The sequence below is a fragment of the Coregonus clupeaformis genome, chromosome 9 (genome assembly GCF_020615455.1).
Source record: "Coregonus clupeaformis isolate EN_2021a chromosome 9, ASM2061545v1, whole genome shotgun sequence".
Taxonomy (NCBI): Eukaryota; Metazoa; Chordata; class Actinopteri; order Salmoniformes; family Salmonidae; genus Coregonus; species Coregonus clupeaformis.
Genome location: NC_059200.1, coordinates 26791243 through 26810538, shown reverse-complemented (window position 1 = coordinate 26810538; position 19296 = coordinate 26791243). Strand labels below are relative to the sequence as shown.

Below are 19296 nucleotides of genomic sequence, written 5' to 3'. Positions count from 1 at the left end.
TCTCCTTCCTGGGTGGTATGACGGCTGCGTGGTCCCATGGTGTTTATACTTGCGTACTATTGTTGGTACAGATGAACGTGGTACCTTCAGGCGTTTGGAAATTGCTCCCAAGGATGAACCAGACTTGTGGAGGTCTACAATGTTTTTTCTGAGGTCTTAGCCGATTTCTTTTGATTTTCCCATGATGTCAAGCAAAGAGGCACTGAGTTTGAAGGTAGGCCTTGAAATACATCCACAGGTACACCTCCAATTGACTCAAATGATGTCAATTAGCCTATCAGAAGCTTCTAAAGTCATGACATCATTTTCTGGAATTTTCCAAGCTGTTTAAAGGCAGTCAATTTAGTGTATGTAAACTTCTGACCCACTGGAATTGTGATACAGTGAATTATAAGTGAAATAATCTGTCTGTAAACAATTGTTGGAAAAAGGACTTGTGTCATGCACAAATTAGATGACCTAACCGACTTGCCAAAACTATAGTTTGTTAAAAATAAATTTGTGGAGTGGTTGAAAAACGAGTTTTAATGACTCCAACCTAAGTGTATGTAAACTTCCGACTTCAACTGTAAGTAAAAATACTTTAAAGTACTACAGTACTACTGTAGTGGAACAGGTTGAGAGCTTCAAGTTCCTTGGTGTCCACATCACCAACGAACTATCATGGTCCAAACACACCAAGACAGTCGTGAAGAGGGCACGACAAAGCCTATTCCCCCTCAGGAGACTAAAAAGATTTGGCATGGGTCCTCAGATCCTCAAAAAATTCTACAGCTGCACCATCGAGAGCATCCTGACTGGTTGCATCACCGCCTGGTATGGCAACTGCTTGGCCTCTGACCGCAAGGCACTACAGAGGGTAGTGCGTACGGCCCAGTACATCACTGGGGCAAAGCTCCCTGCCATCCAGGACCTCTATACCAGGCGGTGTCAGAGGAAGGCCCTCAAAATTGTCAAAGACTCCAGTCACCCTAGTCATAGACTGTTCTCTCTGCTACCGCACGGCAAGCGGTACCGGAGTGCCAAGTCTAGGTCCAAAAGACTTCTCAACAGCTTCTACCCCCAAGCCATAAGACTCCTGAACAGCTAATCATGGCTACCCGGACTATTTGCACTGCCCCCCCACCCCATCCTTTTTACGCTGCTGCTACTCTGTTAAGTATTTATGCATAGTCACTTTAACTCTACCCACATGTACATATTACCTCAACTACCCGGTGCCCCCGCACATTGACTATGCAACGGTACCCCCTGTATATATAGCCTCCCTACTGTCACTTTATTTTATTGTATATATAGCCTCCCTACTGTCACTTTATTTTACTTCTGCTTTTTTTTCTCAACACTTTTTTGTTGTTGTTTTATTCTTACTTTTTTGTTTAAAATAAATGCACTGTTGGTTAAGGGCTGTAAGTAAGCATTTCACTGTAATGTCTGCACCTGTTGTATTCGGCGCATGTGACCAATAAAATTTGATTTGATTTGATTTGATTTGAAGTAGTTTTTGGGGGTATCTGTACTTTACTTAACTATTTATATTTTTGCCAACTTTTACTTCACTACATTCCTAAAGAAAATATTGTACTTTTTACTCCATACATTTTCCCTGACACCCAAAGTACTCGTTACATTTTGACAGGAAAATGGTCCAATTCACACTCTTATCAAGAGAGCATCCCTGGTCATCCCTACTGCCTCTGATCTGGTGGACTCACTAAACACAAATGCTTAGTTCGTAAATTATGTCTGAGTGTTGGAGTGTGCCGCTGGCTATCCGTCAATAAAAATAAACAAAAATTGTGCCGTCAGTCTGGTTCGCTTAATATAAGGAATTTGAAATGGTTTTTACTTTTACTTTTGATACTTAAGTACATTTTAGCAATTCCATTGACTTTTGATACTTAAGTATATTTAAAACCAAATCCTCTTTGAATAGTGTCTAAGGAGCCAAAGTCCTTTTGCAAAGCACAAACACACTTGCACACACGCACACAATTGCGCAAACACGCACTCACACACTTTAATAATGTCATTTTGGTGGGTCACTTCAGGCATCTGACATCTCTGGCTTCCACTAGTTACCACAGGCGCAAAGTCAAAATTGGCTATATCATAGAAAATTAATGTAAATTAATTTAAGGTTATGGTTAGGTAAAGGTTAGCAGTGTGGTTAAGGCTAGGGTTAAAATCACATTTTAAAATCAGGTTTAAAATCACATTTTAAGAAGATAAATTGTAGAAATAGCTGGGGTTTATGACTTTGTGGCTGTGGTAACTAGTGATGACCGACATCTCTTCCTCACTCCACTTCCTGGTTGTGTCTTCTCTACTTCCTACTTCCCCCTTTTTGACCGCCCCCTGCGGCCTCGGCCTATGGCGGTGGAGGGTCCTGAGGCGGGAGTGGCAGCTGCGCCGATGTTGATGTGTCCTTCCTGTATCTCAGTCCTGGTCTCTGGAGGCAGACCTTCTATCTGCTGCTGGGTCTCCAGATAAAACATGACATCTCTCAGCTGCTCCTGGAGCTCTGCTATCACACCATCCTTACGCTTGCCTGAAAGAGACAGAGAGAGGTTAAAGGCATCAAGGAGATAAGATGAAATGTTGTCATCCATTTAACTCCCAGATAGAGACTATGTCCACAAAGGAGGGTTCTAGTCTCCCCGACTCACCCAGAAGTAGGTTCTGGTTACTCCCACCCCGACTCACCCAGAATTAGGTTCTAGTCTCTCCCTCCCCCCCAACTCACCCAGAATTAGGTTCTAGTCTCTCCCACCCAGAATTAGGTTATAGTCTCTCGTGCCCCCTGACTCACCCAGAATTAGGTTCTAGTCTCTCCCTCCCCCAGAATTAGGTTCTAGTCTCTCCCTCCCCCCGACTCACCAATCTCACCCAGAATTAGGTTCTAGTCTCTCCCTCTCCCGACTCACCCAGTATTAAGTTCTAGTCTCTCCCTCCCCCTGACTCACCCAGAATTAGGTTTTAGTCTCTCCCTGCCCCAGTCTTACCCAGAATTAGGTTCTAGTCTCTCCCTCGCCCAGAATTAGTTTCTAGTCTCTCCCTCCCCACTGACTCACCCAGAATTAGGTTCTAGTCTCTCCCTCCCCACTGACTCACCCAGAAGTAGGTTCTAGTCTCTCCCTTTCCCAGAATTAGATTCTAGTCTCCCTTCCCCTGTCTCACCAGTCTCACCCTGAATTAGGTTTTAGTCTCTCCCTCCCCCTGACTCACCAGTGTCTCTAGCCTTGCGCTCCTCTTCAGCCAGCTGGGCCTGTAGCTGACCCTGATTGTCTCTCAGCCAGTGGTTCATTTCCAGTTCCTCTTTCAGCTCCTGACCAAGTTTTGTCACACGGGTCGACAACTGACCATACCTGGAGGAGGAGAGAGAACAAGGAAGATGTACCTATATGCAGATGGTGCTACCGAGACACCCAGATTTTCAATAGCAGTTAACAACCTCTCTCCCCACTAGTTTACAAAAACCTACAGTACAACATGACTATGTCCACAGTCAGATTCTAACAGTCTACTGTGTCAGGATGATTGACAGCTTCCTGCAGTGTGAGAGGATCCACCTACTTCTTGTCCATGCTCTGTTTGTCCTTGGCCAGCTCTCCCAGCCGACGCTCCAGATTATCACAGCGATCTATGGTCTCCTTAAACTTTGCCTTCATGTTGTTGATCTGAAACACACACACACACCAAGCATACATGAATCAGGCATTTAGCTGGACAGATGCGTGTACACACACACACACACACACACACACACAGAATCAGGTATTTAGCTGAATGGATAAATAGAGACATGATTTCAGACATGCAGCATTGATTCTTATCCTACCTCCTCCGCTGTGTCCTTCTCCAGATGAACAATCTTATTCTCCCAGTAAATGCGCTGGGACTCCAGCTGACTCGTTAGCAGGTAAGAGTACTGCAGGAAGAGGAAACATAATTCTGGTTGAGACATATCTGCTGTAATTCAGTGTGCCATGTTAACTAATAGCTGTCACACTTTTGGAATGAAAAATATGGAGTCAAACACACACACACACACACACACACACAGACCTCTAGTTGCAGAGCGTCTATCTTCTCCTCTTGACAGGTTTCTCCTTCACACCCGTACTGAACCATCTTCCCATCAGTCTTACTGGCCACCAGCCTGTGCACATAGTTATCTACAACACGCACGCACACACAATCAGTCAAACACCGTTGCAGTGCTACACACAAGGTTTTATATTAGGGGTGTGAACGTTTAAACGACATTGGGATCGTTAACGTTTAGAAAAAAATCCCTAAACTAAAAACGTTTATTTAGTTTTTTACTAAATGAAAATCACAGTGCAGTTATCACAAAACTACCACTAACAGGTCCCGATCATCATCATAAAGGGATTTAAATTAAACAGATACCTAATGCAACAATGCTGTAACGTTAGTAGGAGATATGCATCTTTCAAATTATTTGCCGCGGAAATAAAGCGCGTCGCACGTTGTCTTCGTTGTTAACAGTTCGAAAAAAATGCCAGAGTAAGACAGGGAAGGGACAGCAGCTTAGTTCTGTATTATTTTTTATTTATTTTTGTACTTTTACCCCTTTTGCTTGATATCCAATTGCTAGTTAAAGTCTTGTCCCATCGCTGCAACTCCCGTACGGACTCGGGAGAGGCGAAGGTCGAGAGCCATGCGTCCTCCGAACCATGACCCTGCCAAGCCGCACTGCTCGCTTAACCCGGAAACAGCCGCACCAAATGTGTCAGCGAAGTCCTGTATGGCAATACTTTGAGAAAGTTAAATGAGAAGGTGGTGAAATAAATACAAACTTTGCAAGGTGCAATTGAGCTACAGTGGCAGTACAGGTGCCATGCTTAACCATCTAAAAGGGACGGAGTGAGAAAATCACAGCGCTGATTACAGAAATTATTGCAATTGATATGCAGCCATTGTCAATGGTAGAGGATATCGGCTTCACTGCCCTGATGGCATATCTAGAACCAGACTACAAGATGCAATGTCGAAAAAACCGTGACGAAATTGTACAATGATTGCTCCGCAAGTACAAAGCGCGAGCTCTCAAACACCATCTGTGGTATTAACAACATATTGTTGGACGTCTATGAACACGCTGTCATACGTCACTGCAACGAGCCATCACATTGATGAGAAGTGCGACACATCAAATCAAATTGTATTTGTCACATGCGCCGAATACAGCAGGTGTAGACCTTACAGTGAAATGCTTACTTACAAGCCCTTAACCAACAATGCAGTTTTATGAAAAAATAAGTGTTAAGAAAGTATTTACTAAATAAACTTCAGTAAACAATAAATACAATGAAAAAAATAAGAACATTGAAAAATAACATAATTAAAGAGCAACAATAAAATAACAGTAAAGAGGCTATATACAGGGGGTACCGGTACAGAGTCAATGTGCAGGGGCAGATGTTAGTCGAGGTAATTGAGGTAATATTTACATGTAGGTAGAAGTAAAGTGACTATGCATAGATAATAACAGAGAGTAGGGGGTCAATGTAAATAGTCCGGGTAGCCATTTGGTTAGCTGTTCAGGAGTCTTTTGGCTTGGGGTTAGAAGCTGTTAATAAGCCTTTTGGAACTAGACTTGGTGCTCCGGTACCGTTTTCCGTGCGGTAGCAGAGAGAACAGTCTAGGACTAAGGTGGCTGGAGTGTTTGGCAATTTTTAGGGCCTTCCTCTGACACTGCCTGGTACAGAGGTCCTGGATGGCAGGAAGCTTGGCCCCAGTGATGTACTGGGCCGTACGCACTACCCTCTGTAGTGCCTTGCAGTCGGAGGCCGAGCAGTTGCCATACCAGGCGGTGATGCAACCAGTCAGGATGCTCTCGATGGTGCAGCTGTAGAACTTTTTGAGGATCTGAGGACCTGTGCCAAATCTTTTCAGTCTCCTGAGGGAGAATAGGTGTTGTTGTGCACTCTTCACGACTGTCTTGGTGTGTTTGGAGCATGACAGTTCGTTGGTGATGTGGACACCAAGAAACTTGAAGCTCTCAACCTGCTCCACTACTGCCCCGTCGATGAGAATGGGGGCGTGCTCGGCCCTCCTTTTCCTGTAGTCCATGATCATCTCCTTTGTCTTGATCACGTTGAGGGAGAGGTTGTTTTGTCCTGGCACCACACTGCCAGGTCTCTGACCTCCTCCCTATAGGCCGTCTTATCGTTGTCGGTGATCAGGCCTACCACTGTTGTGTTGTCTGCAAACTTAATGATGGTGTTGGAGTCGTGCTTGGCCATGCAGTCATGGGTGAACAGGGAGTACAGGAGGGGACTGAGCAGTCACCCCTGAGGGGCCCCCGTGTTGAGGGTCAGCGTGGCAGATGTGTTGTTACCTACCCTTACCACCTGGGGGCGGCCCGTCAGGAAGTCCAGGATCCAGTTGCAGAGGGAGGTGTTTAGTCCCAAGGTCCTTAGCTTAGTGATGAGCTTTGGTGGTCTAGAGTTTTTTTCCCTCTGGTTACACATATAACATGCCGGTAGAAATGAGGTAAAAATGATTTAAGTTTCCCTGCATTAAAGTCTAGGAGTGCCGCCTCTGGGTGAGCATTTTCTTGTTTGCTTATGGCCTTATACAGCTTGTTGAGTGCGGTCTTAGTGCCAGAATCTGTTTGTGGTGGTAAATAGACAGCTACGAAAAATATAGATGAAAACTATCTTGGTAAATAGTGTGGTCTACAGCTTGTCATGAAATACTCTACCTCAGGCGAGCAAAACCTTGAGACTTCATTAATATTAGATTTTGTGCATCAGCTGTTATTGACAAATAGACACAGACCGCCACCCCTTGTCTTACCGGAGGCAGCTGTTCTATCATGCCGATGCACGGAAAACACAGCCAGATGTATGTTATCCATGTCGTTGTTCAGCCACGACTCGGTGAAACATATTACAGTTTTGAATGTCCCGTTGGTAGGATAGTCTTGATCGGAGCTCATCCAGTTTATTAGCCAATGATTGCACGTTGGCTAATAGGACTGATGGTAGAGGCGGGTTACCCACTCGCCGTCGGATTCTTACAAGGCACCCCGACCTACGACCCCTATATCTCTGTCTCTTCTTCATGCGAATGACGGGGATTTGGGCCTTGTCCGGTGTCTGAAGTAAATCCTTTGTGTCCGACTCGTTAAAGAAAAAATCTTCGTCCAGTACGATGTGAGTAATCACTGTTTTGATATCCAGAAGCTTTTTTCGGTCATAAGAGACGGTGGCAGAAACATAATGTACAAAATAAGTTGCGAAAAAACACACACAATAGAACGGCAGCCATCTCCTCCGGCGCCATAATTATATGTGCAGAGAACCTAAAACGGCATTAACTACCATCGTTGCTGAGTGGGTGGGGGACAGCAGTAAGGTGAGTGCTGTCTGGTAGGTAGCCAGGACTGCAATAGATTGAACTGCATTTCCCCCCTAGCAGTCATACGCAGGATCATATCTGAATTGTGAATTCAAGTCATTTAAATATTTTTTCTTAGCGTTGAAAAAAAAAAATAATAATGTAAATGTGACTTTAAATGTTAAGAACAATTATAGATTTGGCGGCAGGTAGCCTAGCGGTTAAGAGTGTTGGGCCAGTAACCGAAAGGTTGCTGGTTCGAATCCCAGAGCCGACTAGGTGAAAAATCTGTCTGTGCCCTTGAGCAAGGAAATTAACCCTAATTGCTCATGTACGTCGCTCTGGATAAGAGCGTCTGCTAAATGACTAAAATGTAATTGTATATTTGTCACATCCCCGTTTTATATACATTGGAGTTTATATATAGAGACAGAAGCCTGTACTCTTGCCCCTAGCCCTCCACAGTCTCCTGTACCTCCAGCATAGTCCCAGACACGGTGGTTAGTGAGCTGCATGGCGTACGTGTGTTGCGTCTCCTCAAAGTGTTTGTAGGCATGACGACTGACGTAGCGACCACAGCCGATATGACCACAGATCAGACAGATCCAAAGGTTCTGGGGTGGAGGGGCGTAGGAGGGAAAACATTAGCCAGGGGGAGGGGCGTAGGAGGGAAAACATTAGCCAGGGGGAGGGGCGTAGGAGGGAAAACATTAGCCAGGGGGAGGGGCGTAGGAGGGAAAACATTAGCCAGGGGGAGGGGCGTAGAAGGGAAAACATTAGCCTGGGGGAGGGGCGTAGGAGGGAAAACATTAGCCAGGGGGAGGGGCGTAGGAGGGAAAACATTAGCAACTGTAAACGAGTTCCTGTAGATGTCTGCAAATGTATGTAGTGTTGATTTTAGTGTGTAAATAATGTTTACCTCCTGTACTCCACATTCAAAGCACTTGTTCTCCTCTACAGGCTCTGGGGTCTGACAGTACCGACACACAGGACACCTGGAACAGAACAGTCAGTACACTCCAGTCAACACCTTTACACATGCACACACATGAAAACACCAAATGCACAGTACCACTTCTATTGTCCCCATGCTAAAACACAATGCCATTTTGCTCAAATGTTGTGCCACAAAAGGACTAAAACAGCAGCACATGACGGTCATCCACTGACCAGAGAGAGGGAGGATGGAGAAATGAACACAGGGTCATGCTGTGAGTCGAATCAGGTTGAAGTGTGTGTGTATGTGCTGGTATATACTCACGAGGCGTCCTCCCAGCGTTGCAGACACAGGCTGTGGAAGCTGTGGTTACAGAGTGTAGTGAGAACCCCATTCACTGACTCGTCCATCCTCTCCAGACACACGGTACACTTAGGAAGCTCTGTCAGCTCCATCACTGGAAGACTGGCGCCCTGAGGGAGAGAGACAGAAACAGAGAGAAATGATTAAAACCTATGTCCTCGGGTGCACTGCTCAGACAGTCATTAGAGGTACTGGTGTACATACTGTACCTGCTCAGACTTGATGACCTCAGCTCTCTCCACATAGACCAGCTGACAGACTGCATCCTCTATGGAGTTGAAAGTACGGCCATTACACGCTGTGTAGAAACTATCTGCATCAGCCTGGAGAGAGAAAGGGGTAGACGGAGACAGAGACAGACAGAGAGAGACCGAGTAATAATGTGAATAATTATAAACAGTTTATAAGCAGACCTTCAGATACAACAACAGTAGTGTTCTATGGTCTTACTAATCTCACCTGGCTACTAAACTTGATCAGCACCATGTACTGGTTAGGGGTGGAGTCTCGTATGATCTTCATGTGCTCCATGACATCATAAAATGGTGCCACAAACTTCATGAGGTCGTGACTTGTCATGGTGGAGGGGACCGTCAGGATACACAGCATGGCACTGCGACGCATGTCCTCCGTCAGTGATGTCATCTTGCTGCGACGGGACAGTCAGGAGAAACTAAATTGTCTCATAATGCCAGTGAGAAATCTTTTCAATGAACTATAATATCTTTGGTATACTCTAGTCGCTCTGGATATAGTAAAGAATGTCTACTGCATGGTAGGCTTGGGCGATATAACGTATTCCGGGGGATATTTGAAAATAGCCACAGATGGTTTTTCAACCATTAAAAAAAATTATATATATATTAGGGCTGTCAAATGATTAAAATTTTTAATCAAATTAATCAGAATTTTCAGTGGATTAATCATGATTAATCACTATTTGCAATTACACCTGAATCCTAACCATTTTTTTTCTGAAATGCATACCAAAAGATAAATAACAGGACACAGATACATAATTTTCATATTATGTCTGTTTATTAACACAGCCAAATAATGGTGTTTTAAATCAAGCTGAAACATACTACACACCATAATATTTGTCTTTGTAATGTTCCATCACTTCCTCTTTGGCATTCCTCTTAACCAGGATGTACAATTTACAGTATTCAATTGAACAGAAAGCAATAAATGTAGTCAAATCATAACAGTGACCTACCACATTTTTGCACAATTTGAGTCATCTGTGGAAAAAAACATTTTCAATAAAACTTTTAAATCAAACCAAAGAACAATCTTTTACCTTTTCCTCCATTCTTTAATCCAGTTGCTCAAAAATCCAGTTGCTAACTACTATAACATGTTGCACTGAAACTGGTCTTTTTGTTTGAACATCACCTTTCAAATCTACTGAGCTTCATCATCTTTCAGCCAGTTGCTGAGGCAAACTAACTTGTTCACATTTTCTGAAAGTAAAGCTGACCTTTTCTTGTTCACAATGTGACCTGCAACTGAGAAAAGTCGTTCACAGGGAACAGTGGTTGCAGGAGTGGCTAGATATTTGTGAGCTAGTGAGGCCAGCTTCTCATGGGCTCCTGAATGAGATGCCCACCACCTCAAGGGGCAGTCCTCCAATTTAATGGTGGGCTCTGCTCTGTACCTCTGTATGGCAGGTTGGACCTCTTCATCTTCTGATTCTGAATCTGAGCCCATTTGCAGAAGGCTGATTTTCTTCCTGGGTGGCCCATCATCATGTGTCTGTGAAGACCTTCTGGGTGATTCTTGTTGCAGCATCCCTTCAAGTGTGGTCCACACCTCTTCCCTGTCTGTCTTGGGCAGGCATTTCAAGTCTTTGAAACGAGGATCCAAAACTGTAGCAATCTGGAGCCATGCATTGTTGAGCTGTTCTTGACGGGATGCTAGGTCCTCCTTGAACCCGGTCTTGAATCTCACCACATATGCAGGGTCCTCATCACAGGCTTCCATCTTGAGACGCAAGTGGCAGAGAGAAGGTAGTACCACAGAACAGGAGACATAGGCCTCTCCACCCAGGAGCTCAGTTACATACCTACGCACACAAACACACACATGCACACAGAGACAGTGTATTATTAGAACAGTGGTTATCAACATATTATTATTATTATTATTATTATTATTATCATCATCATTATTTTTTACATAGATACATGTTATTGATATTTGACTTGGTTTAATTCATTCCAGAAAATAATCAAAGCGATGTTATTTGATAAGTTACAGACTGATTTACCTGCATGGCTCTAGAAGTGTCTCCAGCCTCTGCAGTTTATCCCACTCTGCTGCGGTCGGCAAAACGAGTTTGTGCTCCTGATTGTCCAGGGCTGCGATGACAGAATCTGACGGCCCAGCAAACGCATGTTTGGCGTTGACATGGTACTTCCAAGCTTGAACAGCTCCGGTGAAATTGAAACTCCTTCTTACAAATCTTGCAAATAACCTTGTACTTGTTAACTGTACCATCATCATTCTTTTTATATTTGAATCCGTCAATAGGCCCACTTTGCTCACCTTGCTCCATCTCGCCTCTAGCTCCCAACCACTTTCCTGACCTGAATAATTTGTCACACTGCGCATGCGTGAAATGCGTTTAAAAAATTGACGTAATTAACAGCAAACAACTAATTAACGTCGTTAACGCGCTATTTTTCACAGCCCTAATATATATATATTTCACCTTTATTTAACCAGGTAAGCCAGTTGAGAACAAGTTCTCATTTACAACTGCGACCTGGCCAAGATAAAGCAAAGCAGTGCGATAAAAACAACAACAACACAGAGTTACATATGGGATAAACAAAACATACAGTCAATAACACAATAGAAAATCTATATACAGTGTGTGCAAATGTAGTAAGTTATGGAGGTAAGGCAATAAATAGGCCATAGTGCAAAATAATTACAATTTAGTATTAACACTGGAGTGATAGATGTGCAGAAGATGATGTGCAAAAAGAGATACTTGGGTGCAAATGAGCAAAATAAATAACAATATGGTGATGAGGTAGTTGGATGGGCTAATTACAGATGGGCTGTGTACAGGTGCAGTGATTGGTAAGCTGCTCTGACAACTGATGCTTAAAGTTAGTGAGGGAGATAAGAGTCTCCAGCTTCAGAGATTTTTGCAGTTCGTTCCAGTCATTAGCAGCAGAGAACTGGAAGGAATGGCGGCCAAAGGAGGTGTTGGCTTTGGGGATGACCAGTGAGATATACCTGCTGGAGCGCATACTACGGGTGGGTGTTGCTATGGTGACCAATGAGCTAAGATAAGGCGGGGATTTGCCTAGCAGTGATTTATAGATGGCCTGGAGCCAGTGGGTTTGGCGACTAATATGTAATGAGGGCCAGCCAACGAGAGCGTACAGGTCACAATGGTGGGTAGTATATGGGGCTTTGGTGACAAAACGGATGGCACTGTGATAGACTACATCCAATTTGCTGATTAGAGTGTTGGAGGCTATTTTGTAAATGACATCGCCGAAGTCAAGGATCGGTAGGATAGTCAGTTTTACGAGGGCATGTTTGGCAGCATGAGTGAAGGAGGCTTTGTTGCGAAATAGGAAGCTGATTCTAGATTTAACTTTGGATTGGAGATGCTTAATGTGAGTCTGGAAGGAGAGTTTACGGTCTAACCAGACACCTAGGTATTTGTAGTTGTCCACATATTCTAAGTCAGACCCGCCGAGAGTAGTGATTCTAGTCGGGTGGGCGGGTGCAAGCAGCGTTCGATTGAAGAGCATGCATTTAGTTTTAATAGCGTTTAAGAGCAGTTGGAGGCTACGGAAGGAGTGTTGTATGGCATTGAAGCTCATTTGGAGGTTTATTAACACAGTGTCTAATGAAGGGCCAGATGTATACAAAATGGTGTCGTCTGCGTAGAGGTGGATCTGAGAGTCACCAGCAGCAAGAGCGACATCATTGATATACACAGAGAATAGAGTCGGCCCGAGAATTGAACCCTGTGGCACCCCCATAGAGACTGCCAGAGGTCCAGACAACAGGCCCTCCGATTTGACACATTGAACTCTGAGAAGTAGTTGGTGAACCAGGCGAGGCAGTAATTTGAGAAACCAAGGCTATTTAGTCTGCCGATAAGAATGCGGTGATTGAAAGAGTCGAAAGCCTTGGCCACGTCGATGAAGACGGCTGGACAGTCTTTTATCGATCGCGGTTATAATATCGTTTAGGACCTTGAGCGTGGCAGAAGTGGGCAAGTTGCAGCGGAGGGTGCAGAGCTGGTGGCCGGGGTAGGGGTAGCCAGGTGGAAAGCATGGCCAGCCGTAGCAAAATGCTTATTGAAATTCTCGATTATCGTAGATTTATGAGTGGTGACAGTGTTTCCTAGCCTCAGTGCAGTGGGCAGCTGGGAGGAGGTGCTCTTATTCTCCATGAACCCCTGTAGCTCAGTTGGTAGAGCATGGCGCTTGCAACGCCACGGTTGTGGGTTAGTTTCCCACGGGGGGCCAGTATGAAAATGTATGCACTCACTAACTGTAAGTCGCTCTGGATAAGAGCGTCTGCTAAACAAACAAACAAAAAAAAAAAACACTTTGGAGTTAGTGCTACAGGATGCAAATTTCTGTTTGAAAAAGCTAGCCTTTGCTTTCCTAACTGATTGTGTATATTGGTTCCTGACTTCCCTGAAAAGTTGCATATCGCGGGGGCTGTTCGATGCTAATGCAGTACGCCACAGGATGTTTTTGTGCTGGTCAAGGGCAGTATCCATCCAGGATACCCGGGCCAGGTCAATTAGAAAGGCCTCCTCGCTGAAGTGTTTTAGGGAGCGTTTGACAGTGATGAGGGGTGGTCGTTTGACCGCGGACCCATTACGGACGCAGGCAATGAGGCAGTGATCGCTGAGATCCTGGTTGAAGACAGCGGAGGTGTATTTAGAGGGTAAATTAGTCAGGATGATATCTATGAGGGTGCCCATGTTTACGGATTTATGGTTGTACCTGGTAGGTTCCTTGATAATTTGTGTGAGATTGAGGACATCTAGTTTAGATTGTAGGGCGGCCGGGGTGTTAAGCATATCCCAGTTTAGGTCACCAAGCAGTACGAACTCTGAGGATAGATGGGGAGCAATCAAATCACATATGGTGTCCAGAGCACAGCTGGGGGCTGAGGGGGGTCTGTAGCAAGCGGCAACAGTGAGAGACTTATTTCTGGAAAGGTGGATTTTTAGAAGTAGAAGCTCAAACTGTTTGGGCACAGACCTGGATAGTATGATAGAGCTCTGTAGGCTATCTCTACAGTAGATTGCAACTCTGCCCCCTTTGGCAGTTCTATCTAGATGGAAAATGTTGTAGTTGGGGATGGACATTTCAGAGTTTTTGGTGGCCTTCCTAAGCCAGGATTCAGACACTGCTAGAACATCAGGGTTTGCGGAGTGTGCTAACGCAGTGAATAACTCAAACTTAGGGAGGAGGCTTCTGATGTTAACATGCAAGAAACCAAGGCTTTTACGGTTACAGAAGTCAGCAAATGATAGCGCCTGGGGAGTAGGAGTGATACTGGGGGCTACAGGGCCTTGGTTAACCTCTACATCACCAGATGAACAGAGGAGGAGAGGAATAAGGATACGGCTAAAGGCTTTAAGAACTGGTCTTCTAGTGCGTTGGGTACAGAGAATAAAAGGGGCAGATTTCCGGGCGTTGTAGAATAGATTCAGGGCATTATGTACAGACAAGGATATGGAAGGATATGAGTACAGTGGAGGTAAACCTAAGCGTTGGGTAACGATGAAAGCGATAGCATCACTGGAGGCACCAATTGAGCCGGTCTCCGCGTGTATGGGGGGTGGGACAAAGGAGCTATCTGAGGCAGGTTGAGCGGGACTGAGGGCTCTACAATGAAATTGTATAATAAGAACTAACCGAAACAGCAGTAGGCAAGGCATATTGACATGGGAGAGAGGCATAAAGCAATCACAGGTGTTATTCAAGAGAGCTAAGACAACAACTGGTAATGGCGACGAAAGTTTGGACTGAGGCTAAACAGATAAACAGGACAGATAAACAGGATGGGGTACCGTGTAAAGGAACAGTCCAGCAGGCATCAGCTGTGTAGCTGAGTGATCATAAGGTCCAGTGAACAGCAATAGGTGAGTCTGGGAGCAGTTCGATGGCTGCTACGGCACAGGCGAGCAGGAGGCACGGCTATTGATTGCGTGTGCTAGCGGGCCGGGGCTAGCAGATGGATCTTCATGGTTGTCGCAACGGAAAGCCTGTTGAAACCGCATCAGACGATCACGTCGGCAGACCAGTCGTGATGGATCAGCGGGGCTCCGTGTCGACACTAGGAGGTCCCGTCCGGTTGACAGAGAGGTAGATAGCCGGGAGATGGGCCTGGCTCGAGGCTAGCTCAAGGCTAACTGGTGCTTGCTTCGGGACAGGGGTTGATTAGCCAACAACAACATCCATTCGGTTGCAGCTAGCTAGTTGCGATGATCCGGTGTTAAGGTCCAGTGATTCAGTGATTCCGGCAGAAAATCTGATATGTTCTGGGTCGATAGCGCTCTGTGCAGACTGTGCAGACTGGCCGATAATTGTCCAGGCTAGAGGTGGCTGGTAGGTAGTGCAGGCCACGGACAATGTAATAGCAAGTAGCTAGTTAGCTGGCTAGCTTCAGCCAGAGGTTCAAGATAAAAAGGTATAAGAAATAATAGAATCCGTTCCACATTGGGTGAGGTGGGTTGCAGGAAAGTATATTTAGTTGAAAGATGAAAAGTGAGATTGAGAAATATATACGAAAAAGACAAAAAAAATAAAAAAAAGGCTATTTACACGGACACACTACAGAGTACACGACCGCACTGCTACGCCATCTTGGTACCATAGTTACAGTATGGAATTCACAACTAATTGTTTGCCAGCTAGATATTGTAACTATTAAGTTAACTGTTTAAAATGTGCTAAATGCTCTGTAGTTGTGCATTTGGTTTGCTAACTTAGTAGTTATCTAGCTGGTTAGCTTGCAAAATCAAGCTTCTCCTGGATCAAGAGCCTTGCTGTCTAATATTTATTTTGAGTGTGCAGCAAACTGAGTAGCCTTTTTTAGTTACTTGTATAACTTCATGAGCTGGGAAGTCTGTCCTGCAAATAGTTTGTCAGAGACTGTATAAAATGTTCGCAATCCGCTGTTTAGCATGTAGCTAGCATTCGCTATGGGATTTTACATGTACTTGTTAGCATTGCTAACCTTTTGAAAATAGCGCCCCTTGTGTTCAGTGCCGATATTACAGAATATCCCAATCTGGATACCGCCCAAGCCTACTGAATGGAAATATAAAGCCAATGGGTTCAGACTCAATGAGCACTGTTAGGTTCTGAACAAACGGACGACTAGAATGTTGTCTTTGCGGTCGAGCGTTCTGGTAGCAGTTACTCTCTACCCGGTCTCCATGATGTTTACAAATGACCTGTTCACCTTCCTCAACAGACCTTGGCCAGACACTCTCTCACAGCAACATGCTGACCACACTGCTCGCGTTGCAAAATAAATGTACATATACATGTTATTCAATCATTTCATCCAAACTGCTAGGGCGCGTCAACGAGCGTCTGCGTAGCCAGGCGCTAAAATAGAACTTGGTTCTATTTGACGCGTGACACGCTTCATGTCCCTCCTCTCCCACCTCCACATTGGTTTTTAGGAACATACATATAATTATTAGTCTGCATGTAAACGTACTCAGTGTTGTGTATAGCAGCAGAGACTCACTTGGTCTTGTAGAGGTGCATGATGCCGTGGGCTATCTCCACCGAGGGGTTTCCACTGAAGAAGGAGATCTGGTCTGGAAGCTGCTTGGAGGGCGAGTCTGGAGCCGCCTCTGTGCCCTCGGCACTGACCTCCGTAGGGCCCTCCTTAGTAGTGTCCTCAGTTGGACCCCTCCCGTCTGGTTGATACTCTAGGAGCTGGGCTCCTCCACCCTCCTGTCCCTCGGCCTGCGCACCCTCTTCTTTATCTACAGGGGAGAAATTGAGGTTTCTAGTAGTTTCCATTCCTATAAAGTCTGACTGAGATTGATACCCACAGCTGTATTTTCTTTAGTTAGTAATTCTGAAATCTCAGAATATTTTAACACATACCATCTCCCTATACACACACACACCACATGTATTAGTATTATTACATGCCAACAAATAATAATGCATTGGTTCGTGTACAGCATCACATTAATTAAATATGTCATCCATATAGCTATACACCCTGATTCTTACCAAGGTTGGGTGCGAAGGTCTCGATGACCATGTCTCCCATGGCTCTGCTGCCGATGTGCTGTTGTAGGACTGCTGCTCTCTCCAGCTCTGTCTTCCCACTCAGAGAGAGCCTGGCTGAGCCCAGAGCTTTCTCCTGCAAATCCTCCTCTGACATATCCTCAACTACAGGGCCAGAGAGCAAGAGGGGGAGAGAAAGAGGGTGAATAGGCAAACACAAAGCATCAACTTCTGGATCAATACAATACCTATTGCCATCATTGCTGAATTACTCATACAAATGTGTTCCAGAAACAGTAACCTGAGCAGGTCTCTGCTGGTAAGAGGAGGGAGTGACTTGCTCTGATGCTGTTGCCTGACTCCTCAAACTGAATTATTCCGCTGCTCTATGTTCTACCGCTGTGAAGCTGGCAAGAATAACTATGTACTTCCAGGTCACAGATTTTTTGGAATCCTTCAGAATAAGAATCATGTCCTGTATACTTTTGTAAATTAATAATTAGGATGAAAATGTGCACAATTATCGATATATTTTATACTAGTTATTATACAAATAATAATTAAAAGTATTTATATAAGAAATATGATGTATTTGTTTATTTTTTCAAGCCTAAATGGTCAACAATGTTTTTATGTGTGTACGCCTATCATTTATTGCACCGTACGCAATTTTCTTTACATTTTGTCGCAGTAAAAAGGGGGATCCATTCTACTCAGGAGCACCTCTAGTTTCGAAATCCACAGAGTTTACACCCAGAGGAGCGTTGCTGCTCATTTTGCGGACCTTAAAGAGTGGCTTAAATCCAATTGTTTTTTCATACTGGACATACATATTGCACCGTACACAATTGTCTGTACATTGTGTCGCAGTACAAGGGGGGGTCCAATTCTACTCAGGAGCACTTCTCGTTTCCAAATCCACAGAGTTTACACTCCGAGGAGCGTCACTGCGGCCCTTAAAAGAGTGGCCAATCAGCTTAAATCGAATCTTCTATTTTTGCATGTCCAATATGAAAAAACTATTGGATTAAAGCTGATTGGCGCTCCTCTGGCTGTAAACTCAGTGGATTTGGAAAGTAGAAGTGCTACTGAGTAGAATGGACCCCCCCCCCACACACACACACACACACACACACACTTTATTGCGACGCAACCTACAGAAAATTGTAAGAAGAGCAATATGTATTTCCAATGTGAAAAAAAGTAAAGATTGGGTTTAAATTGATTGGCCACTCTTAAGGTCCGCAAAATTAGCAGCAACGCTCCTCTGGGTGTAAACTCTTTGGATTTGGAAACTACAAGTGCTCCTGAGTAGAATGGACCCTTTTACTGGACACAATGTAAAGAAAATTGTGTATGGTCCAATAAATGATAGGAGTACACACACAAAAATAATTGTTGACCATTCAGACTTGAAAAAAATTAACTTTTAATTATTATTTGTATGTTAGTATAAACTATATCAATAATTGTGCACATTTGACATCATTTTCACCCTAATTATTAATTTACAACGTATACAGGACGGAACTCTTATTCTGAAGGATTTCCGAAAATCCGTGACTCGGAAGTACTTAGTTATTATTGCCTGCTTCACATAATATTAAATGTATTAGGCTAGCTAGCTAGTTGTCTATAAAATAATACTCCTGTGAGGAAGAGTGCAAAAACAAACACCATACGTCACTGCGGACTACTTAAATTGGCTATATATCTAGCTGCTGCTAGTAGCTAGCAAGATGATGACTTCAGTATTAAAACTGAAATAATTAAACTCACCAGCGGTGTATTGGAAATCCTGTGGAGAAAGAGACTGGTCTGCGAGCTCCAGACGGATAACGACCAGTGACACACTCATGTGTTATGAAATAATGACGATTCTCCTCGACGAAAAAACAAAACAAAGACTGGATAACAGCTAGCTAGCAAGTTAACCTAGCGAGCTAGCATCTAACGTTAGCAAGCCAAATGCCTGGCTAAAAAGAGGGACAAATGACGTTTAACGAAACACTAGCTAGCTAATATAACGACGTTCTAACGAGCCCACATACCACCGTCTTACCTCAAAATACGATATCACATTTCCATAAATTATTGATTTTCCAGTTCACCAATTTACTTACGAAATTCGATCTGACCCCTGTTACAAACCTCTTCCGGGTTACTAGATTGACATCATGACGAAAAATATATAATTGCCCAGGTCAGCATGTCAGCCCTTACCTGGGGGCCAGATACCACATAGGGCCAGGCCCTGGAAGTGACTGTAAAAAATAAATACTACAATAAAATGGATATTGCCTAGAACTTTTGAGTAATGCAATGTGAAATGGATCAATCTATTCTGCTAAAATTATGCCCCTT

The 19296-nt window shown here is 44.2% G+C and overlaps 1 protein-coding gene across 1 annotated transcript; it reads right to left on the bottom strand.

Annotated features, from left to right (window-relative positions):
- Positions 1 to 2209: 2209 nt before the first annotated feature.
- Positions 2210 to 19073, bottom strand: LOC121573875 (BRCA1-associated protein). The gene is made up of 13 exons (XM_041886242.1): positions 18712 to 19073; positions 16936 to 17097; positions 16436 to 16679; positions 9134 to 9323; positions 8884 to 8997; positions 8636 to 8784; positions 8294 to 8369; positions 7850 to 7988; positions 4069 to 4178; positions 3842 to 3931; positions 3577 to 3680; positions 3229 to 3368; positions 2210 to 2551 (listed from the first exon to the last, which is right to left on the bottom strand). Exons 1-13 carry the CDS (start codon positions 18788 to 18790, stop codon positions 2334 to 2336), a joined length of 1815 nt encoding a protein of 604 aa, XP_041742176.1. The 5' UTR covers positions 18791 to 19073; the 3' UTR covers positions 2210 to 2333.
- Between the last annotated feature and the right edge of the window lie 223 nt (positions 19074 to 19296).

What these genes read in the sequence shown, in the direction of transcription:
- LOC121573875 (XM_041886242.1), bottom strand. Translation starts at nt 18,790, where the DNA reads ATGAGTGTGTCACTGGTCGTTATCCGTCTGGAGCTCGCAGACCAGTCT. An exon ending in TAGACGCTCTGCAACTAGAG is followed by an intron (nt 3,932 to 4,068) that starts GTCTGTGTGTGT and finishes CTCTTCCTGCAG; the next exon opens with TACTCTTACCTGCTAACGAG. An exon ending in AAACAGAGCATGGACAAGAA is followed by an intron (nt 3,369 to 3,576) that starts GTAGGTGGATCC and finishes CTCCTCCTCCAG; the next exon opens with GTATGGTCAGTTGTCGACCC.